Genomic DNA, 23,707 nt, shown 5'->3' on the forward strand with positions numbered 1-23,707 from the left:
AACCTGATGGAATTTATTAGAGCCAAGTGGGCGTTCGGTTCTACGCGGCTCCTATTCGGTACCGAATTCAAACCGAATTACCGTTTCACACTTATCGGAATTTGCCGAAAACGAACCGAACCAAATGTGTTTCTGAAACTAGCCTAAGGGGAACGAAAGACTGACTGACAGACCAAACAAACGAATGAATGAATAAAAGGAATGCATGAGTGAACAAACTAATGGATGAATGAAGGAATTTAGGAGCTTAGGACTGACCCAAACGTGGCGTAGTGCAGTGCTCGGTCGCCATCAGCATCCTCCAGTTCAATGTTGGCCTGATGCGATAGCAGTAAGCACACAATGTCCATATGACCCTGGTGACAAGCGACCATCAGGCATGTCTTGTTGCCGCCACTGCGCACGTCCACCTAACAATCAATCAGAAAATAATATAAAATAATTAACTTTAAAGTTATAAATTAGAAAAATATAATGCTAAATTTCTTTAAATTATCGGCATAACCAGCATGTGTGCAGGCAACGAGTAACAAAACAGTTCGAAAATTGGAATCGTATCGTAGGGTTCGTATCATGGTAATAGAGCTCAATTGCCAAGACCAGGATCCACCATGTTCCAAAAATCTTTATTGTTCTTAGGTCCAAAATTCTTCAATAATTTGCCTGACAATGTAAGATCTTCCCAATCGTACCCCTTGTTCAATAGATTGATCAGCGAATGGCTATTCGGTCTTCTTCCGGAGGCGGTCGAACCTATGTTTTTTGTTGTTCAGTAAGAGATCACATTTCTCAAATTCTAAAAGTTATTTTACTTACTATTTTTTCTGTTGATAGCCTTCATCTTATTCTTTATTTGTTGTATGACTTAAATTTGTTGTTTCTCAAAGCCTTGTAATCCATTTCCTAGTTCTAATTACTGGATTCATCAAGTAAGGAATTCTATAAACAAATTGATTTTTTTACTATAAGTGAGTTTCTAGGGTCTGCGTACAGGAAAGCTTCCCTTGCATGAGAGTATTTATTGTCAAGAGAATTAAATGTATATCTTCTTCTTCTTCTTTTGGCTGTGCCTTATCCCATTTAAATGGGGTCGGCATTCCTTCCTCTTAGTCTGCCTCTCCACAAAGCCCTATCCAAAGCTTGCTCTCTCCTCCAACCACTCTCCCGCAAGTCAGCCGCTATTCTATCTCCCCACCTCATCCTTGGTCTACCTCGTCCTCTCACACCATCCAAAACCAAATCCTGCACTCTTCGTCCAACATAATCCTCCTCCCGTCGCTGTGCATGCCCAAACCACCTCATCCTTGTCTGCTGCATTTTCTTTCCCAGTGGTCCAACTTATACAGTGCCTCTGATCAATTCATTTCTTATTTTATCTCTTCTTGTAACCCCGCACATCCATCTTATCATTCTCATCTCAGTCACTTCCATCTTTCGTTCCTGTTTCTTTGAAATGGGCCATGTTTCTGTTCCATACAGCATAGCTGGCCTCACAACTGATCTATACACTTTTCCCTTCATTTGACAATTCACTCTCTTATCACAAAGAACACCACTCATTTTTCTCCAGTTCATCCATCCACAATTTATTCTATGCTGTATTTTCACATCAAGCCCTCCATCTCTCTGTACACTTGAACCCAGGTACTTGAAACTTGCAACTGGTTGGAATTGGTTTTCTTCAAGCTGTAAGGGTAGCCCATCATTGTTTTCCAATACCATGTACTTTGTTTTTGATCGGCTAATTTTCAGTCCCCTTTCCTCCAAAGTCTTCCTCCAGCTTTCCAGCCTTTCTTCCAACTGATCTTTGGTAGGTTCACAGAGCACGATGTCATCTGCAAATAGCATGCACCATGGTGCTGGCCTCTTGACTGCAGCACCCACGACATCCATGAGCAGATCAAACAGATATGGGCTAAGTGCTGAACCCTGGTGAAGGCCAACTTGCACAGGAAACTCTTGGGTCCTTCCCACACTGGTTCTCACTCGAGTGATGGCTCCCTTGTACATCTCCTTCACCAATCCAACATACTTCTCTGGCACACCTTTTCGTCTCATACTTCTCCAAATCTCTTGCCTGGGCACCCTGTCATAGGCTTTTTCCAGGTCATAGGCTTTTTAAGAGAATTAAATGTATATAATATTCATAATTGTATTTTTTATTATTATTAGTTTATGCTCTAGGTCTAGATGATTGAGTATTATTTTGTATGCATTGTTTTTGGCAATAAAGATTATTATCATTATTATTATTTATTATCATCGCTTTAGTTCGGCATTCATATGGAGGAGTGAGCAATAATACAGGGTGAGCATAAATTATTGAATACATTTCATAGGTGAATAAAAAAATAACAAATCCACAGATGGAAATAAAGTCTGTAGACTGGCTGGCCGCTATGGCTTTGTAGACACAGTTCAAACGGAGAAAAATCAGCAGAAGAACGTTTAAACTCGGAATGACACACAATGAGCACTGCTATCCAGAGATTGTCAGTTTGGTGTAAGGGTACACTGCCATAAGAAGCAATGTTATTCATTTTGCAGCAACGTGTGAACACTTCCATAAGAAGCAATGTTATCAATTTTGCAGCAACGTGTGAACACTGCCATAAGAAGCAATGCTATTAATTTTGAAGCCGCGTGTGAACACTCCCATAAGAAGCAATGCTATTCATTTTGCAGCAACGTGTGAACACTCCCATAAGAAGCAATGTTATTCATTTTGCAGCAACGTGTGAACACTTCCATAAGAAGCAATGTTATCAATTTTGCAACAACGTGTGAACACTGCCATAAGAAGCAATGCTATTAATTTTGAAGCCGCGTGTGAACACTCCCATAAGAAGCAATGCTATTCATTTTGCAGCAGCGTGTGAACACTCCCATAAGAAGCAATGTTATTCATTTTGCAGCAACGTGTGAACACTCCCATAAGAAGCAATGTTATTAATTTTGCAGCAACGTGTGAACACTCCCATAAGAAGCAATGCTATTAATTTTGCAGCAACGTGTGAACACTTCCATAAGAACCAATCCAATTTATTTCGCAGCAACGTGTGAACACTCCCATAAGAAGCAATGCTATTAATTTTGCAGCAACGTGTGCACACTCCCATAAGAAGCAATGCTATTCATTTTGCAGCAGCGTGTGAACACTTCCATAAGAAGCAATGTTATCAATTTTGCAACAACGTGTGAACACTGCTATAAGAAGCAATGTTATTAATTTTGCAGCAACGTGTGAACACTTCCATAAGAACGAATGCAATTTATTTTGCAGCAACGTGTGAACACTCCCATAAGAAGCAATGCTATCAATTTTGCAGCAACGTGTGAACACTGCCATAAGAAACAATGCTATTGTTCTCACCTTGTCAGGATGTTTGAGCAGGAATTCGCGCACAAAGTCGACATGTCCGTGCGCCGCCTCTCTGAGCAACGTCTCACAGGGCACCGCCCCCAGCCCCGCCCCCAGCCCTGCCCCACCACCATCCAGTCGCAACTGACTGTCCAACAGACTGGACAGGTTGGCCTCTGCAATACAAAATTACCATCTATTCATTTATTCATCAATAGGCCACAATTACAAATCATATAAAATAAATGACTGGGTGAGAGCAACAGGGCAACTATACTCTCAAATTTCTCAAGGTGCGTACAGACTTGAGCACCACGAGCACGCGCATTTCAGATGATGTTACGCTTATCATATATTTGTATCTTACTGTTTCTGTACAAATTCAGGTATAGGGCCGGTTTCGGAGCTCGGGATTTAGCTAAGTTCTAGACTTTAAACAGCTGGAGTCAGAAAATTGGCTTTCTGAAAAGGGGCGTAGTTGCAGCTTTTATGGTAATCTTTATTTACTCATTCTATAATTGGAAACTATTTCCTTGAGGAAATGATACATTCCTAAATAATTCAAAATAGCTGTAACTTTCGCTCTTAGTGCCTGTAACACTATTAGCTCTTTATTTTATTTTGTGTTCAATTTTCTAGTTTTTCGAAAACGCCCCGTTTTGGAATGCCAATTTTCCGACTCCAGCTGCTAAAAGTCTAGAACTTAGCTAAATCACGAGCTCGGAAACCGGCCAATAATCAGCTGATGAAAAGTGAAATGCAAGTGTTAAGATTTATTATTTAATCATTGAAAAATAAATTATCTTATAATCTTATAATCGATTATTTTAAACAAGAATGAAACCGGTATCAACTATTCTCTATAGAAGGCAGAGAATCGGCAACGCTTTTCACCTATCTTTCTCCACAGTCATTATAACATGGACCTCACCATAGCTGGTTGAGCAACGGAACATGGTACTGTAATTATATTTATTATTTTAGTAATAGAAAAGTGGTTGAAAACATTGTTTTGTTTTCATTTATTATACCAGGATTACTTGAATCACAGATGGCATGGTGAGTGGTGACTACCTAGTAAATACAGGTCATGACACTCATGTTCCTTATGGAGCGGCCATTTTATGGGGTCTTTATGGCGGTACATTTGAAAATCCAATCTAATTCAATTTGCTCGTAACAAGATTATGCATTTTAAAAACAATATTCTAGTTCAGATAATATGTGAATTCATGTTTTCAATTTTTTAATAATAAATGCTTCAAATATTCATATATTTATTATTAAAAATTGTTCTTATTCTTGTAACTCAAGGATTATGATGCAAAAGGCATTGGGACAAGACAGAAATATGCGTGGCCAATTTCAAGAAGAGTTCCAAGTTCCCAATCAATTAAATCTAAAAATCAACAATTCAGTGTTCCTAGTAAGAAGCAATGCTATTAATTTTACAGCAACGTGTGAACACTGCTATAAGAAGCAATGTTATTAATTTTGCAGCAACGTGTGAACACTTCCATAAGAACCAATCCAATTTATTTCGCAGCAACGTGTGAACACTCCCGTAAGAACGAATGCAATTTATTTTGCAGCAACGTGTGAACACTCCCATAAGAACCAATCGAATTTATTTTGCAGCAACGTGTGAACACTCCCATAAGAAGCAATGCTATCAATTTTGCAGCAACGTGTGAACACTGCCATAAGAGACAATGCTATTGTTCTCACCTTGTCAGGATGTTTGAGCAGGAATTCGCGCACAAAGTCGACATGTCCGTGCGCCGCCTCTCTGAGCAACGTCTCACAGGGCACCGCCCCCAGCCCCGCCCCCAGCCCCGCCCCACCACCATCCAGTCGCAACTGACTGTCCAACAGACTGGACAGGTTGGCCTCTGCAATACAAAATTACGATCTATTCATTTATTAATCAATAGGACACAATTACAAATCATATAAAATAAATGACTGGGCGAGAGCAACAGGGCAACTATACTCTCAAATTTCTCAAGGTGCGTACAGACTTGAGCACCACCAGCACGCGCATTTCAGATGATGTTACGCTTATCATATAAAAATGTATCTTACTGTTTCTGTACAAATTCAGGTATAGGGCCGGTTTCGGAGCTCGGGATTTAGCTAAGTTCTAGACTTTAAACAGCTGGAGTCAGAAAATTGGCTTTCTGAAAAGGGGCGTAGTTGCAGCTTTTATGGTAATCTTTATTTACTCATTCTATAATTGGAAACTATTTCCTTGAGGAAATGATACATTCCTAAATAATTCAAAATAGCTGTAACTTTCGCTCTTAGTGCCTGTAACACTATTAGATCTTTATTTTATTTTGTGTTCAATTTTCTAGTTTTTCGAAATTCAATTTAATCGTAGACTGCGACCACGCCCCGTTTTGGAATGCCAATTTTCCGACTCCAGCTGCTAAAAGTCTAGAACTTTGCTAAATCACGAGCTCGGAAACCGGCCAATAATCAGCTGATGAAAAGTGAAATGCAAGTGTTAAGATTTATTATTTAATCATTGAAAAATAAATTATCTTATAATCTTATAATCGATTATTTTAAACAAGAATGAAACCGGTATCAACTATTCTCTATAGAAGGCAGAGAATCGGCAACGCTGTTCACCTATCTTTCTCCACAGTCATTATAACATGGACCTCACCATAGCTGGTTGAGCAACGGAACATGGTACTGTAATTATATTTATTATTTTAGTAATAGAAAAGTGGTTGAAAACATTGTTTTGTTTTCATTTATTATACCAGGATTACTTGAATCACAGATGGCATGGTGAGTGGTGACTACCAAGGTCTATAAATACAGGTCATGACACTCATGTTCCTTATGGAGCGGCCATTTTATGGGGTCTTTATGGCGGTATATTTGAAAATCCAATCTAATTCAATTTGCTCGTAACAAGATTATGCATTTTAAAAACAATATTCTAGTTCAGATAATATGTGAATTCATGTTTTAAATTTTTTAATAATAAATGCTTCAAATATTCATATATTTATTATTAAAAATTGTTCTTATTCTTGTAACTCAAGGATTATGATGCAAAAGGCATTGGGACAAGACAGAAATATGCGTGGCCAATTTCAAGAAGAGTTCCAAGTTCCCAATCAATTAAATCTAAAAATCAACAATTCAGTGTTCCTAGTTATAATCTAATTATTATTATTCTGTCGGAACAATTTATTTTACAATTCAAAGCCAAGCAATATCCCTTGAACAATATAACAAAACTTGCCGTCAAATATCCGTCTAGCCAGGGGGCTCCGCCCCCTGGACCCCCGACTGGATCGTCCAAGAATGAGATCAGCAGGCTCGCTTCGCTCGCCTGCGTTTTTCATTTGAGCATTTTTATCATATGTTAGGACAATCCAGTCGGGGGTCCAGACTAAACGTCTGGCTAAACGGATATGGCGAGCGAAGCGAGCCTGACGGCTAGTAATATAATATTCCCAGGATTGAAGTAGCAGTTCCCAATCAATTTTTCCGCGATAAATGCATTTAAATCTTCAACTTGATGCCAACCTAACAAAGTCAACTCAACTTAATGCCAACCTGACAAAATTATTAATTTAGTTGCCAGTTAAAAACTGTTTCGAAGAGGTACTCTATCTAGATTATAGTTCTATAGTAACATATGATATGGAAATTTCAATTATAATTAAGAGATTGGGAGAAGAAGAATATACATGCTAAAAGACAAACTTTAAACCCTTAAAAACAACCCTTAGAGTTAAAATATTGCCAAAAGATTTCTTAGTGCGCCTCTAAAGGGCCAACTGAACATACCTACCAAATTTGAACGTTTTTGGTCCGGTAGATTTTTAGTTCTGCGAGTGAGTGAGTGAGTGAGTGAGTCAGTCAGTCAGTCAGTCAGTCAGTGCCATTTCGCTTTTATATATATAGATAACACATCATGTTGTTCAATCCATAATGATAGCAGCTGATAAATTTGAAAATTGGTGAACTAGGACCCCATAAAATGGCGATTTCGCAGTGCATCACGGGATTGTGTCATGACCTGTATTTATAGACCTTGGTGACTACTAAAGAAGACAGTCGAAAAGAGTCGAGGCAACTGAGGAGCCGTCCTATCATTGCCATAAATCTTATAACGTGAATCTCCAAGATAGACTTAAATTGATCAATGTTAGGGTGTGATCTCATTGAATGCGTATATTATGTGCAAGTGCAAGCTTGGTTTCGGATGACCAAGCGTGCAGATGAGAAATAAAATCTGGAAAGATCAATAGAAACAATCACACTGAACGCTTGCACAACTTGCTGTTTATCGAAAGATTACAAAAGTTAACTGGCCAAGATTAGGCAGTTAACTTTTTAACGACAAGTTAGTCAAAAGTAGCTCTAACGGCGTATGGTGTAATCTGATTTTGTCATTTAAGGGCTAACTGTAGATTAGGGATGGGTATCGAAAGACAAAGCATCGATGTTTTGAACATCGATGTTTTTTTCTCCTGAACATCGATGTTTTAAACATCGACGTGTTTCCGTACATTTTATGGAAGACTATTTTATCCTTAGTAACTCTGATAGTGAAATCAATTTCCTTTTTTATGTTCATGTAAAAGGAAGGGACAGAGCTTTTAAAAAGTAGTTAACAATAAAGGAATATTATTGATTGGCAGCAACGAAACTGTAAGTTAATAAATTGTTTGTAGTTGTAGGTAATCAGACTCTACGTTATCAACGGAGATTGTTAACGAGTTCGAGTAATCGATATAAAAAAGAAAATCCAATAATAGTGGAGTCAGAAACCTCTCGAGATATCCTCGAAGATTCTGTCTTGGGATTTCATCCTAAGCTAATTTTAGCAATCATTGTCACTCATAATCGTATTCATTCAATACCTGATAGTTTTATTTAGGATATGATAATGAATAGAGGTGTTTTTTTATGGCTATCTAAACTCCATACAATACGAGGACCTCTATTCCAGAGCTAGATTAATAATTGGTATTAAACGTATGTTGAGGGAAGCACTTGTAATAAGGAAAACTCTTTCTTCCTAAGAAACGGAAATCCGACCTCTTATTCAATTCTAAATAGGTATCTAACCTTGACAAGGGCCACAGTTATGTAAATCATCAAGAGTATCCAACAGTCTCACATAAAAATACAGAGATCCTGATTGAAAAATTCCTTTTTGTTGGGAAAAACATCGAATGACCGATGTCTAGGTAAAACCATCGATAAGTGAAAAACATCGAACAGTAAACATCAATGTTAAAAACATCGATGTTTGATGTTGAAACATCGATGTTTCTAAACATCGATGTATCGATACCCATCCCTACTGTAGATTAAGCTTGCTCTAACGTTTAGTTCTTTAGTTCTTTCTTGCGTTTAGTTCCTGGTGAAATCCAGCCAGCGCGTTTAGTTTCATTTTTTGGTGAAATTGGAACTAAGTAACAATAATAATATTCGTAAATTAACATGCCCATCCGAGATATCATGGGAGTGACCTGTTCAAAAACTTTTGGATGAGCGGGTTTGAACCGAGGATCTGTAGGCTGCTCAGCAGGCACTCTTTAATGAGGTCCACGTTATAATGGCAGTGTACGATTGACAATACTGTTGCTGTCCTTTTCTATCATACAACAAAACAGATAGCGCTATCTCTCTAGCTTTGCAATGTTGTCAGTTTGCCAGAATATTTCATTTTTACTTTTGACAGTGACTGTACAAAAGTAAACAAAAATTTCTCAGCCGCCATTTTTTTCTTCATTCTATCAAAATATTTGAGTACACAAGTCGTATAATTGTTTTAAAATGTATTTTGAAACAATGAAATAATTTTTAGACATTACCGTATGAGAAACACAAATTAAAATACCTGAAATGACATTTTAAAAGTTGATAACTAACCATCCTAGACTTCATCCATGCTTCAGTCTACTCTAGTCTACACGTATAGGTTAGACCTACTCGTACCGGTATAAATAATATTTAAAGGTTATTTCAGAATTATTTCCATTGAAATTACTTATTTTAAATAGGATTTCTATTATTTTTAAAAGAAATATGAATAGAATGCCTACCAAATAACTTAATTTATGTTGTTTTAAAATTCAGACAGATTGTTGCATCACAGCTTTTTAAATTAGCCGCCATTTCAGGTTTTTATAAAAATAAAAATCTGATCTCAGTTATGAAAGTAAATTTTCGAATCAAATTATGAAAAAATATATTTTCTTGATTAATTTGATATGAAAATTATTATTTTATCAAGAAAATGATAATTATTATTAGATCAATGAATTGAGTAACAGCTGTGTACACTCAGTGGCAAAATGGAGAGACTTGGCAACGTTTTTCTCCTATCTTTCTTCACTGCCATTATAACGTGGACCTCACTATATTCACTATAACCACGAATCAGGGATCACGGGACTAAGTAGATTCAACAACTAATTGCTTACCGTTAGTGGCTTCAACTGCTGTCCTCGGTATGGGAGTGACGCAGAGAGGATTCAGGGTATATTTGTCCTTGTCTACCTTCACTCTAAGGTCGCCATCTGGGTAGATCTGCGTGATACGACCCACTTTGCCCAACGCCTGCATCACAACACTAATTATATTATTCTACTCTTAAGATTTTTACATTTGTAATCTGTATTTATAGAATCTATTTGTATTCATTGTTAAAGAAACGTTTCAATAGGCTTAAGGCTGTGCAAAGGCTAAAAATAAACTTTCTACTCGTGATATTTTTCAAATATTTTCGATTTGCTTATCATTAAGCGATCATAATGAAAGTTTTCCTAAGAAAACTTTTTTTTCCGATCATTACTTTTGAGGTATGAGCGCCTAAAGTTCAAATTATTGGTACAGAACATTTCAAATTCGGTAAGAGATAAATCGATGCGATTTAGAGGATTGTTGATCAATAGTATTGTTGATCTAGTAAAACAAAAATTTTCTGAAAATATCAATTATCAAGATAGTAATTCAATTTACTAAAAATAACTTTCAGTTGTTATTTTTGGTAAATTGAATAACTTTTTCAAAAATTGATATTTTCAGAATTTTTTTTTGTTTTACTAGATCAACAATACCATGAAGAAGCCATCCTCTAGATCTCATGGGTTTATATATGTTCTGTCACAAAAATTCAAACTTCAGGCGCTCATATCTCAAAAAGTAATGATCGGGAAAAAAATGTTTTCCATTTTGATAGCTTGATGATATACAAATCGAAAAACTTGGAAAATATCAACAGTAGAAAGTTTATTTTTAGCCTTTGCACAGCCTTAAACTTAGAAACAATAAATAATTTTTGTGTAAAGCAATTAATTTGATTTGACAAATGATAGTCAAATTGGAATATGGAATATGATATAAATGAATAGGCAAAAAATGAATGGATATTTTAAAAGTAATAAAATATAGATAGATAGATATTCAATCCATTCAAAGTTAAGAAATAATATCATAGAAACTTTATTGCTACTAATGTACTGAGAGCAACTAATGATAGAAACCAGAGAGAAAAGATAGCATAAGACGATGTCCCATGGTATAGGTCGTTAGTTTCAAATTTCAAGACATTTTCTGTTAACTCAAGTCGATTACTGTCGACTGCTGTCTATTAATACTGTTTTGGCTGGGTGAGAGTTTACGAGATTACTCGTACAGTGCATATACTCGAGTGTATGAGAAACTAAGCGTCACATAGCTTCACGAACTACTAGGACTATCGGCTTGAGTTAAATTTTGTCATCAATTCGGATCTTAATCTTTCTAAATTCAAAATTAATTGTGTCAAGTGATTGTGTTTTGTTTCAATGTGGAAATTAGTGAAGGAATTGGAAAGTCGCACATAACCTTTATTTGGACAATTTATTTTATGAAATTGGGATGAAAAGAAGTTTTGGACTGTAGTCTGTTTCTTTGTCCTTAAGTTGATTGTATATGATAAATAAATAAATGCGTTTAAAAAAACAGTATCAGAAGGAAACACTCTGAATTTGAACTGACCGTTTTGAGTTTTGTCGACCCAATCGCCGTGTCCCTTCTGCAGCTCCCTGCAGCGCGCCTGGTCGGTGATGAGACACACCAGGTCGCCCACCTGGTGCCGGTCTATCTTGGTGAGTGCGCCCGGGTGGAACGTCCACCGGTTGCCGTCATCGTACTTCACACGGATGTCACCCCTGTCCGTCACCCGGTGCACTACGCCCATCTCGCCTATGTACTGCAACATTACATCACAACAATATACATTAATTACAATCATATAATATGCAGGTTGTCATTTCAAATTCAATTATAATGTACTGCAACAAATACATCAAATACACAAAAATTCATGACAAGAAATGAATCGAATACTATACTTTAAAACATCTAAACTGACATATGACCTCAGTTTTCTGATTAAGAAGACTCCCTTATTCAGCTTGACATTGTTGCTAGCAAGCTGGAATAAGGGAGACTTCTTAATTAGAAAACTGAGGTCATATATGTCAGTTTGGATGTTTTAAAGGTGATTTATTACGCTCACATCAATTATATATCTCATTTCTATCATTTCTATAATTATATATCATTTCTATATATCTCAATTAATATCTCATTTGACATATGGCACCATACTTCCAGGGTTCCAGAGCTTACAGTGGTAGTAGACTTTTTAGAATACAGAGAAAGGCTATCAGACTGATTTGTGGGCTTTCTAAGCGAGCACAGTGTGATGAGCATTTTAAAATTCCGGGAATATTGACTCTACCTTCAATATTTGTTAAGGAGAATTTGGAGAAGTTTGTGGAGCAGTGGGTAGTTCATAGCCATAACACTAGAAATAGAAGTAATTTGACTACTTATCGGTATACCTATTCTAGTGCACAAAACACATTTCTATTTTTATCAATAAAATTGTTTAATTCACTTCCTGAAGATCTTAGAAATATGGAGAATGGAACTTTTAAAAATCATATGAAACGTTTCTTAGCAGCTAACCCTTTAAACAAGATTGAATATTTTTATACATAAGCTAGGAATATTCGGTTATAAGTTGAAAATCAGGAGACATAAATCATAGGGTACTGATAGTGTAACTTACTGATCTAGTATATTTGTATTTTGTATCATGTTGTATATATTTGACACTTGTATTGTATCTGAAGACCTCAGATATTGCTGCAATAAAGATTCTATTCTATTCTACTAAAACTATATAACTGAACAAACTTCCTACATTTATCAGTATCAAAAGGGGCGCCCAAAAAGGGACACGAGCGTTTCGGAAAGAAGGACCAGTGAGAGGGTTTTTCGACATACTATGATGCTACTTCTAGAGACGGAGGCGTTACCCGATTCCCATAGTCTGGTCACAGAATAGATACAGAATGGAAACTGTCAATCAAACGCCTATCCAACCAATGTTTTTTACATGGCACAAATACTAGACACGTCACGTGACCTTAGAAAGTTCCAATCCTGGTCTTTTGATTGGCTCGCGGCAGTGAACGAGATCAATTGATCCATCAATACTATTACAATGCGGAAGTTCCTAACAAGAAGTTCAAATTGTATGCTCAATGTGTGTTATGAGGGCAATAATGGGATTCAGTTCCTGGTGCCCTCAAATATGTAAATTTTCAAATAAATAAATAAATAATAATACATTCGAAGATGGCGGATTTTTGTGCCAGGGTACTAGCCGAGTTTCCATACTGTATGTATACTGTGGTCTGGTCTCATAGAAGTTCCACATGCCTGCTACTTCCAGAGACGAGGGTACCCATGTTCCCATAGTCTGGTCTCTCACTGGCTAACCCCGGACAGCCTTCACTGTGCCCAGCTACTCCCAGAGACGGAGAGTTCAAGCCATGAACCTCCCATAGTCTGGAGCCTTCACCCAGCCATAAGCCAGGCTACTTCCAGGGACGGAGTCACACAGTCATCTCGTGTGCTATGGTTCCCCCTGGTTGGCGTTTTCCCTGCACCATGAGAGCCAGCGCCTGGGGGATCCACTGCTTTCTGAGACGGGGGCGAGGAACGAACCCTAAAGCTTGATTCTCATTAGTAGAGTTAGTGGTAGAGTTTCCTGGGCAAGTACTAACTATCTTGTGAACTCTCCCAATGAAAACGTTCATGGTAGAGTACTAGTTTTTAGTAGAGTAGAGTGGGATAGCACCGTGGGATAGCACTCTACCATTTGCCTTCTATTCCTTATATCCATCCATGAAATCAACAAATTCATCTTTGATTACAACATATTAATTTTCTTCAGTAGCTTGTCTATTCATTTGTTTTAATTTTTTTTTTCATCTTTGATTACAACGTATTAATTTTTTTCAGTAGCTTGTCTATTCATTTGTTTCAATTTATTTTTTTGCTTTTTCTTTCAGCAGCGAAGTGATTGAAGTTTATTGAAAAACGCTTGATTTTCTAAGACTTTCATTATTCAATATTGAACTCTCTTATTACATTTTATTGTCATTTCTTGCTTCTATTTTTTTTTCTATCTCTGCATAAATTTTGTTATTGTATTTTTTGCTAACGACGTGGTTAAGTGGTAGAGTGGACATTACTGTCCAAACTTCGCCACGTCAACAAATAAAGAAGTCATTCTATTCTATACTCTACCTCTACTATGCTAATGAAAACAATCCCGAGCTAGTAGAATAGAGTCGTAGGCTATAAAGTTTAAGAAGTATTGTTATGTATTAAAAAGTATTAATTTATTAGAAAGAATCGCCATTTTATGGGGTTCTAGTTCACCAATTTTCAAATTTATCGGCTGTTATCATTATAGATTGAACAACATGTGTTATTTTGTTCATTGAATAATTCTTGGCTTTGAATTGTAAAATAAATTCTTCCAAAAGAATAATAATATTTAGATTCCAACTAGGAACTGAATTGTTGATTTTTAGATTTAATTGATTGGTAACTTCAAACTGTTTTTGAGGTTAGCCTTTTGTCCCAATGCCTTATGAATCATAACAAGATACAAGAATCAGAACAATTTTTAATAATAAAAAATGAAGCATTATTGAACCATTTATTATTGAAATTTCATTATTAAAAAATCGAAAACCTGAATTTACATATTATCTGAACCAGAGCATTGTTTTTAAAAAGCATAATGCATGATTTTGTTATGAGCAGATTAGAATTTCAAATGCTCCGCCATGAGGACCCCACATAATGGCCGCTCCATAAGAAACACGAGTGTCATGACCTGTATTTATAGACCTTGCTGCAGCCGGAACCCATCAGGGCCAAGCACTTGTGTAGATACCAGCATAGGAACCAATGGTACAGGACAAGAAGAAGAAACACATAAACTCTTATGAGAGAGTTCACAGCACACAAGTGTGAACCCCGCCATAAGAAGCAATGGTGCACTCACAGTCTCCATGCGCTGGTTCCATCCGCCATGGCCCTCCTGTATCTGCTTGAGGGCGTCCACGCTCATCATGACCTTGACGTTGTCACCTGGGTTGAAGGTCAAGTGCTTCTGCGCGTTGGTCGACTCTGCCAACTCGTCCAAGTCTACTCCTTGACCTAACAACAAATTCATATACAAGTTAATAAACACAGCACGTTACTTAACTTACATAATTAATACACTATAGTATAGTAAACTCTGATAGCTCTGATAAACTCTAATAGAGTTTATCAGAGATTGACAATGGTGTAATAACCGAAACCGGTCTTTCTAAGTATCAATAAATCTGTGGTTTTTGACAATTTCTTAGTCTTTTTCATTCAATATGAATAATTACCACAATATCAACTTCTCAACTAAACAAAAAGAAAAAAATTTATCTTAATTATGTAAATTCATTATGAAATTATTGAAAAATATAATTTCTTGCTTAATAAAATAAAATTGATTATCTGATAGAATATCCGCCCGAGGTGATATTGACACACTTGCTCTTGTGACCTACTCTACAAACAATCTGGCAACAGTGCCAAGTTGGAAAAGAACAGAGCTATCTGCTGTGTATAATGAGATACAAGGATACACATGGAAATTAATAAGTAATTGCATTATTAAACGAAAATCCAGATTAAATGCTGTAAATCACCCCAAAGAATTCTGCTATTGCAAATATCGACAACAGGGTTAATAGCTAGATGGAAATTTTATGAGAGCTACTATCCAAAAATTATTTGCCAGCCCGGGAATCGAACCCGGAACCTCCTAATAGCTAGTCAGGTATGCTTACCCTTACACCAAACTGACAATCTCTGGATAGCTGCGCTTATTTTATTCGAAACCATAGCGGCCAGCCTGTCTACAGATACAAATTAATAAGAAATTGCATTTTGTTTGATAATAATTATTCATTAATTTAGCATTTGAATAAATGCAATTTCTCATTAATTTCCATCTGTAAACTGGCTGGCCGCTATGGCTTCGTATAAAATGAACGATGCTATCCAGAGGTAAGCATACCTGACTAGCAATTAGGAGGTACCAGGTTCGATTCCCGGGCTGGCTGTTAACCCTATTGCCAATATTTGCATTAGCAGAAGTCTTCGGGGTGATTTACAGCATTTAATTTGGATTTTCGTTTAATAGATAGATTGATAAATGTCTTTTATTTTCACTTTACATTACAAAAAGTGATGTGGGCGAAGTTATGGCAATAAGAGCCCCCTCTTCCACTTAACCCACTATAATAGTTTAATAATAAATTTATTAAATTACACTAATCTGACAATAGTACGCAGATGATTGAGCTATCTTAGCACCAAACTAATAAACCTCATCCCCGGAAACAGAATTGATATTTTTTCCCTGTGGGTAGGCGAAGGATGGACACGAAAGTCATTGAATGGATCGTTGAAAACTTTCTCTTTGACATTAGTAATATCATAGAGAAACAATAGCGTAAGTAGATATCCCATGGTATAGGGCGTTTATGTCGCAACTTTTACTGTTAACTCAAGCCGATTACTGTTGATTATTGTCGAATTCTACTGTTTTGTTGGGGTGAAAGTGTATGAACGGCACAATATGAGAGACTACCAGTGTCACACAGCTTCACGGGAAAGAATTACATGAACCATCGGCTTGAGATAACAGTAAAAGTTGCGACATAAACGCCCTATACCATGGGATATCTACTTACGCTATTGTTTCTCTATGGTAATATATTGTAATTTGTTTTTCATTATTAACTCCTTTGTTTTCTTTTTTTCATATTAGCTTGATTTTAAATATAAAGAAAATAAAAATCTCAGTAGGCCTACCCTTTTTTTGAAATATTTTATCACAACATTTTTCGGACATTTGAAAAATAAATAAATGTCATAAATGTCCGAAACATGTTGTGATAAAATATTTCAAAAAAGGGTAGGCCTACTGAGATTTTCATTTTCTTTATATTTATATTACAAGTAGCCCTATACAGAAAAGAGATAGCTTGATTTTGTTTTGAATTGATGCTCTCACTCAGCGGACAGGATTTTTCCTTTGCTGGGTGATGCCAATAGTGTATTTAAATATTGTTTTGTTTTTTAAATTTTCTTTTGTTTTAAATTTGATTTCCATTATCGAATTATCTTTAAGGTATTAATAGAATGATTTTATACTTTATCTATTATGAAATGTTAACATGTATTAATTTTGGCAATAAATTATTATTATTAATTCATTTATTTTTATTATTATAATCATATACTATTAAACGAGTAAATTCTGTTTTTATGTTTATATAATTAAATATATCTGTATGTGACCGGATCTCGAAAACGGCTCTAACGATTCTCACGAAATTTGGAACAAAGTAGGTTTATGATATGATAATTCGATTGCAATAGGTCTCAAACCTGGGATAACTCGCTGAAGGACATTAAACGAATAAATACGTACTTGGAAAAACAGCTGGAAATTTTGTCGTTTGTCGATACCGTAATGCGTAATGGAAGTGAGTGAACGAGTGCGTGTGTGGGATCATTCAGCTGATCTCACGAGAAGAAAAATTAAGCAAGGAAAACTTATTTTCGTTTATTTCTCTTTTTTTTTAGAAAACATGTTTACTTCAGAAAGTTCAAAATAGTAACTAGATGCTGTGTAGAATAGTACATACTTAGTGTATTAACAAATATTGTAGCAAACATAGTATATCATTCTAAATCGAATTCATAGTATATCTATTTGTAATTGATGATGTGTTTGTTTTTTGAAGTGTGAATAATATTATTCAATTATAGTTATTTTGATGAGTGATAGTAGCTTAACCTAGATTTTGGTTTGGACTGTAGTATAAATTTGAAAAGGGAAAGTTTTGGGCATAAGCCTGTTGTGCCTCCTCATATAACTGTAAAAATAGTTGTACGACTGAGAAAATGAATAAATAAATATAAACTATAAATTCAATACTTCGTTACAAATTTTCTATGCTTTTTCACTGAAGAGCGAAGCTCGGTCCAGGGACAGGGATGCACTGACCTAGCACAGGCACATGTTGGCGATAGTAATATCCGCCCGAGGTGGTGTTGACACACTTGAGGTCGACCTTGCCCTTGTGACCCAGCCGGTAGACGTTGATGGAGCCAGAGGTCGACCAAGACACGTTCACCACCGAACGCACAGACTCGTTCTCCCAGCCTTTCACGTCCAGGACTATGCCTTCCTTGCCTACAAATCAATCAGACAATCATTACAACAGTCAACAAAATACAATAGAAACTAGGATTTCGTGACTAGCAAATAGCCATTAGTTCTACCTTTACAAATATTATTATACAACTGACTCAAGAATCAAGAATCTTATTGGCCATAAAACAACATTAAAAACATGGTTTTTTAGTGATTATCCGCCATTTTTCTCAAGAATATTACGGAGCTCCTGCAATTTTCCCAGAAATGAGACTCATGTCAGTTGATAGGGCTTATAAATAGCTATTCATGGTATAAATTTGAAGGAAATCGTTAGAGCCGTTTTCGAGAAAACCTTGAAAAACATGGTTTTTTAAGTGATTATCCGTCATTTTTCTCAAGAATATTACGGAGCTCCTCCAATTTTCCCAGAAATGAGACTCATGTCAGTTGATAGGGCTTATAAATAGCTATCCATAGTATAAATTTGAAGAAAATAGTTAGAGCTATTTTCGAGAAAACCGTGAAAAACATGGTTTTTTAGTAATTATCCGCCATTTTGAATTCAATTTTATTGAATTCCTTAATGTCAGATCCTCATGGTATAAGGACCTTAAGTTTAAAATTTCAAGTCAATCGGTTGATTAGGACTGGAGTTATCGTGTTCACAGACATACACACATACACACACACAAACACACACAGACCAACACCCAAAAATCATGTTTTTGGACTCGGGGGACATTGAAACGTATAGAAAACTTGAAATCGGGGTACCTTAATTTTTTTTGGAAAGCAATACTTTCCTTACCTATGGTAATAGGGCAAGGAAAGTAAAAAATGTAAGCAATAGGCTTCGTCAATAATAAGTAAAATATCACAAGTTGAACTATAAAAACGAACAAATTTACAAATACACATTGAAATATTGTAGTAAAATATCACAAGTTGGACTATAGAAACGAACAAATTTACACATATATATTGAAATATTCCAGGTACTCATTAACAGAATAGAAAGCTTCAGACTTGAGCCATTTATCAACAGCAATACAAAATGGTAACTGCTTAACATTATCTGGTAGTAGATTAAACATGCGAATTTATAGGTACTTATGACTTTTTAGAGTTTTAGCATAGCCACCTCTAATACAAGGCCCCGGCCTACGATATTGCAACGTCGCAGTGTAGGCCTAGAATCTAATACATGATTGGTGAAAAAGATCAGCTGGTATTTTTTTAAATCTTTTTAAATCTATTATAAGCCTTAATAAAAAGATCAGCTGGTATTTTTTTAAATCTTTTTCACCAATCATGTATTAGATTCTAGTCCTACACTGCGACGTTGCAATATCTTAGGCCGGGGCCTTGTATTAGAGGTGGCTATGGTTTTAGTCAATCTAACGGTAGGTCTAGTTATATCATCCCTATGTCTAGTGTAATGTGAATGTATGGAAATATTTTTATGAAAATTAGACAGATTTTTCTTTACGGAGATTAAATTATAATATATATACAGACAGGCAAGGTCATAATTTTGTGTTCAACAAAAATTCCTCTACAAGATTCATTGTATTTCATACCAAATATAACTCTAAGTGCTTTCTGACTCGAATCCTAGCATTTGTCTGGAAATGACTTGTAATTATTAGCAATAGCTACAGTGATGTCCAAGTTATAATGTCGGATTATAGACAAGGATAGCAACACCAATGTTAATCGAATACTGTCATTATAACGTGGACCTCAATAGATAAGATAGAACCCAACCTAAACACTGTATTCGATCAAACAGCTCCTGGCATTCTGTAGTATGCATCTTGTACTACATGTGTGTAGTGCGGGAAGTATCCAATCAAGCTGAAGGCGCATCTAACTTATGATTTTTTTACACATCACAATAAAATTCTCCATAATTCTAAGTTGAAGACTATAGAAGAGGATTGATTGATTGAGTACTTTATTTATGTAGATTACAATATATACTGGCTTATACACTTATATACAATAGCTTACGATACAGCAAAATTATAGATGAATTTACATAATATAGACTAAGAAAATAATTATTGAACTGTATATGATATGAAAAAGTAATTTGTAATATAATAACTATAGATAATTATATTGTTATGCATCTACATAAATTGGCGGAGCTTTGGACATATCTATGTCCATTCTTTGGAAAGAATATTAAAAATATCCTCCCCACTAACTCTCTACCAAAGGGATGGAGATGGAAATTATATTCAATGTTTCAATCACTCTACCTATAGTGAGTTCCACGTTATAATGGCAGTGTTTGATTAGCAATGTCATTGCTATCCTTGTCTATCACTCAACAAAGCGGATAGCGCTATCTCTTTCTTGCTTTGCTCTGTTGCCAGATCGTCTTTTAACAATGTAGAATTAATAATGAATTAACAAAATACTTCATCCTAATTATGAAAATTCATTATGAGATTATTGAAAAATATAATTTCTTGCTTAATAAAATTTAATTTATTATTTTAAACGAGAATGAACTGTTAATATTACATCAATAAACCTGTATCAGCTACCGTCTATAGAAGGCATTGACAAGACAGATGGTCAGCAACGTTGCTCTCCTACCTTTCTTCACTGCTATTATAACGTGAACCTCACTATAGTCACTTGTGAATTACTGAGGTGTATCATATCGAGAATCTACTGTATTGTTTTATGCTGTCCGACAATGGTCCGTGTATTATTGTAAAATATTTATGAACAATGAAATATTTATTTATTTATTGGATATTCAAATGAAGATTGAAAAAATATCTGCGTTTCTTAGCAATGATAAGAATATTTATTTTCCTCCACCTACTGGCTAAAGTACTTACTTTACTCCCTGAAACATAATACTAAAGTGTCACTTTTTCGCTCTCGGTAGTAAAAAACAGGAAAACTCCCTAGGGAGTAAAAGTGACTCCATTTAAATAACATGGGGAGCATCTCTATTTTGAAACTTACATTGTAATAGGTTAGAAGGTCTAAGCTCAGATGAGAAATCATAAAGAGGTGTCTGTCATTGAGCCAACTGAATTCAATACCACAACCAGAAATTTGATCAACTCATGAAACATATGTTTGTATTATATTATATTCTTAATATTAGTAGACGATAAAAATTTATACAATTTTTTAAATATCTTATTCTATTCAAAATACCAGCCAACAAATATTTTTGATCTGCAATTCAAATCTGAACCGCGTGATCTGGAGTCAGCCACTTTTGGTAAACACCCAGCTGATATAATTGTTACAACTTTAGCCGATAGATAGCGCAATCGGCAGTGCCAATCAGACGGCCGGTTTTAAAGTTTTAGATTTTAGGTTATGTTGTTAGGAAACATTGTCACCAATACGTAAGTTATTAAAATGATTTTATTTGCAGTTTCTATAAAAAAATGCAGATAGAGGAAAAATGTTGTGTACATCACGAGCGAAAAATACTTTTCCTCCCTCAGGAAAATTGCTGCCCTCGGCTTCGCCTCGGGCTTCAAACTTTTTCCCACAGGGAGAAAAAGTCGTACTTTTCACTCTAGATATACAAATAACTATTTCTCACTCAGGAAAATTGTTGTCCTCGGCTTCGCCTCGGGCTTCAAACTTTTTCCCACAGGGAGAAAAAGTCGTACTTTTCACTCTAGATATACAAATAACTATTTCTCACTCAGGAAAATTGTTGTCCTCGGCTTCGCCTCGGGCTTCAAACTTTTTCCCACAGGGAGAAAAAGTCGTACTTTTCACTCTAGATATACAAATAACTATTAACTGTAAGTTTTCAAAGTACTGAGTTTAAAGAGTAATACGCCAATGAGGTTTGTGTAGTTTCCAGTAGGATAATTCACTTTGTAACATTAACTGCACTAAGATTAGTCAACCATGAGATGCTATAATTGAAGGTCAAGTAACAATGAGACAGAAGATCGGCCACGTTGTTCTCCTACCTTCCTCCACTGCCATTATAACGCGCAACACACTATAGGTTTTATTCAATCAACCAAATAATAGCACCGGCTAAAAGCAGGCGTCGGGGGTCAGGCGTCGGGAGATGAGAGGTTTGAGCCGCCGTGGCTAGAGCACACGTCCTATAAATGAGGCGGTAGCTGGAATGAGGACCTATATAGGTCTATAGATCTATGAGCCCTTCTTCCGGAGAATGCAGGAATGGATTCGCCATGTTTTCATCTACAAGTGTACCAAATCTTGGTTTAATATTTCAATTTTTGGAGTTGGCAGCACTTCATTTGTAATACAATGCATGCCAGCAGCTGAGGAGGGCAGAGCGCATTTGGAGGCTGGTTCCTCAAAACAAGGTTTGAGATTTGAAACAAGGTTTAGAATTTTCCTTTTATTGTCACTGCCGCCTGCCTCAACGATAAAAATGTACTATTACTTTGTAAAACAATTTTTCCCTTTTCCTTATTATTTCATTCCTTTCTAATAAATTTTCATTTTTCCCTTTTTTTATTAATTCTGTATCAAAATCTGATGTATATTTCTTATTTTATTTTTGCATTTTGTATTAGTTTTCTTTCATTTTTTACTTAAAATCTTCAAAGTGTAATATTTATTTTTCCTACAGTTACGTTGAAAAGTGGCCATTGCTGCACTGATTACAGAACGCAAAGAATCACTTTTCCGCTCTAGTGCGTGAAAAATTTTTCTGCACTCCAGATTTGCAACATGGCAACGCAAAATACTTAGTAGGTTATATGGAGCAACAGTGCAGCAAAATCAAAATGAAGTTGGTAACAGTGACTGCTGTGGCTGCTATAGTGAGCAGAGGTGCAACGAAGCACAACGAGCAAATTATTCATTAGATATTATAACAAAGGACAACGAGGACTTGAGGATTTTAGGATTAAGGTTTTTATCAATAATAAAATTACACAGAAAAACATTTGATGCATTTCAGGCAATTTTACCCATAATTACCCACTTTTCATATTCAATGGTAACTGTAGGGAAAACTTAATGTGAAATACGTGCGCAAAGTTCCTCTGCTGCACTCAACAAACCATTCCGCCCTCGCCTACGGCTCGGGCATAAACGTTTCTTTCGGTGCAGCAAACTGTCACTTTGCGCACTAGTTGCACAAATAACTATTGTCTAAGTTTATTTATCTTTTGTAACTCATTTTTTCCCTGTAACTGGGCGCCTGCCGAAAGACCTCAGGGTTTGGCAGGACCCTCAACTGTTTGTATTGTGAATAAAAAATGTTGATTTGATTTGAGGTTTTGGCTTATAGGCCCTTATTCCAGCTATCGCCTCAAATTCATTAGATATGAATCGTAAAAGCATTATAGTAGCCAACACTTCTAATCCATCTGCCACCATAACGTTCATACAACATAAAAAACCAATGAGTCAACGAATCTAATGAATTTTTAGGTTATATGCTTCAGCCTTCACGGTTGTAACGACGCGTCTCAAGCCGCCTCCTTGGGTGCGTACAGACTTTCGCTCTGCTCCGCAATCGAACGTCACTCGAGCAGATCGATTGATGATCGACCGGGGAGCAAGAGTGGAACGCGAGAACAGCTAACATCTCCCGTAACGTTCATGATCGGAGCGATTGCAGAGCTAGTGCGGAGCGTGCGTGGAGCGATTGCGGAGCTTGTTGGAGGCGCACATATCTGTACGCACTTTTAGATATGCGCGTCTCGAGACACGTCGCCGCTAAGGAATTGCACCTTGGGGTCAGT

The 23,707-nt window shown here is 36.1% G+C and overlaps 1 protein-coding gene across 1 annotated transcript in view; it reads right to left on the minus strand.

The window, feature by feature from the left end:
• Positions 1-23,707, minus strand: part of LOC111060182 (E3 ubiquitin-protein ligase MIB2) — a 66,308-nt gene that overhangs the window by 33,973 nt on the left and 8,628 nt on the right. The window contains exons 4-10 of the mRNA XM_039425287.1: positions 17,823-18,011; positions 14,766-14,920; positions 11,370-11,600; positions 9,829-9,964; positions 5,090-5,253; positions 3,374-3,535; positions 259-410 (exon numbers count right to left, since the gene is read on the minus strand). Coding sequence (XP_039281221.1) covers positions 259-410; positions 3,374-3,535; positions 5,090-5,253; positions 9,829-9,964; positions 11,370-11,600; positions 14,766-14,920; positions 17,823-18,011 — 1,189 coding nt within the window. The remainder of the gene's footprint in view (positions 1-258; positions 411-3,373; positions 3,536-5,089; positions 5,254-9,828; positions 9,965-11,369; positions 11,601-14,765; positions 14,921-17,822; positions 18,012-23,707) is intronic.

Source organism: Nilaparvata lugens, chromosome 3 (assembly GCF_014356525.2).
Source record: "Nilaparvata lugens isolate BPH chromosome 3, ASM1435652v1, whole genome shotgun sequence".
Taxonomy (NCBI): Eukaryota; Metazoa; Arthropoda; class Insecta; order Hemiptera; family Delphacidae; genus Nilaparvata; species Nilaparvata lugens.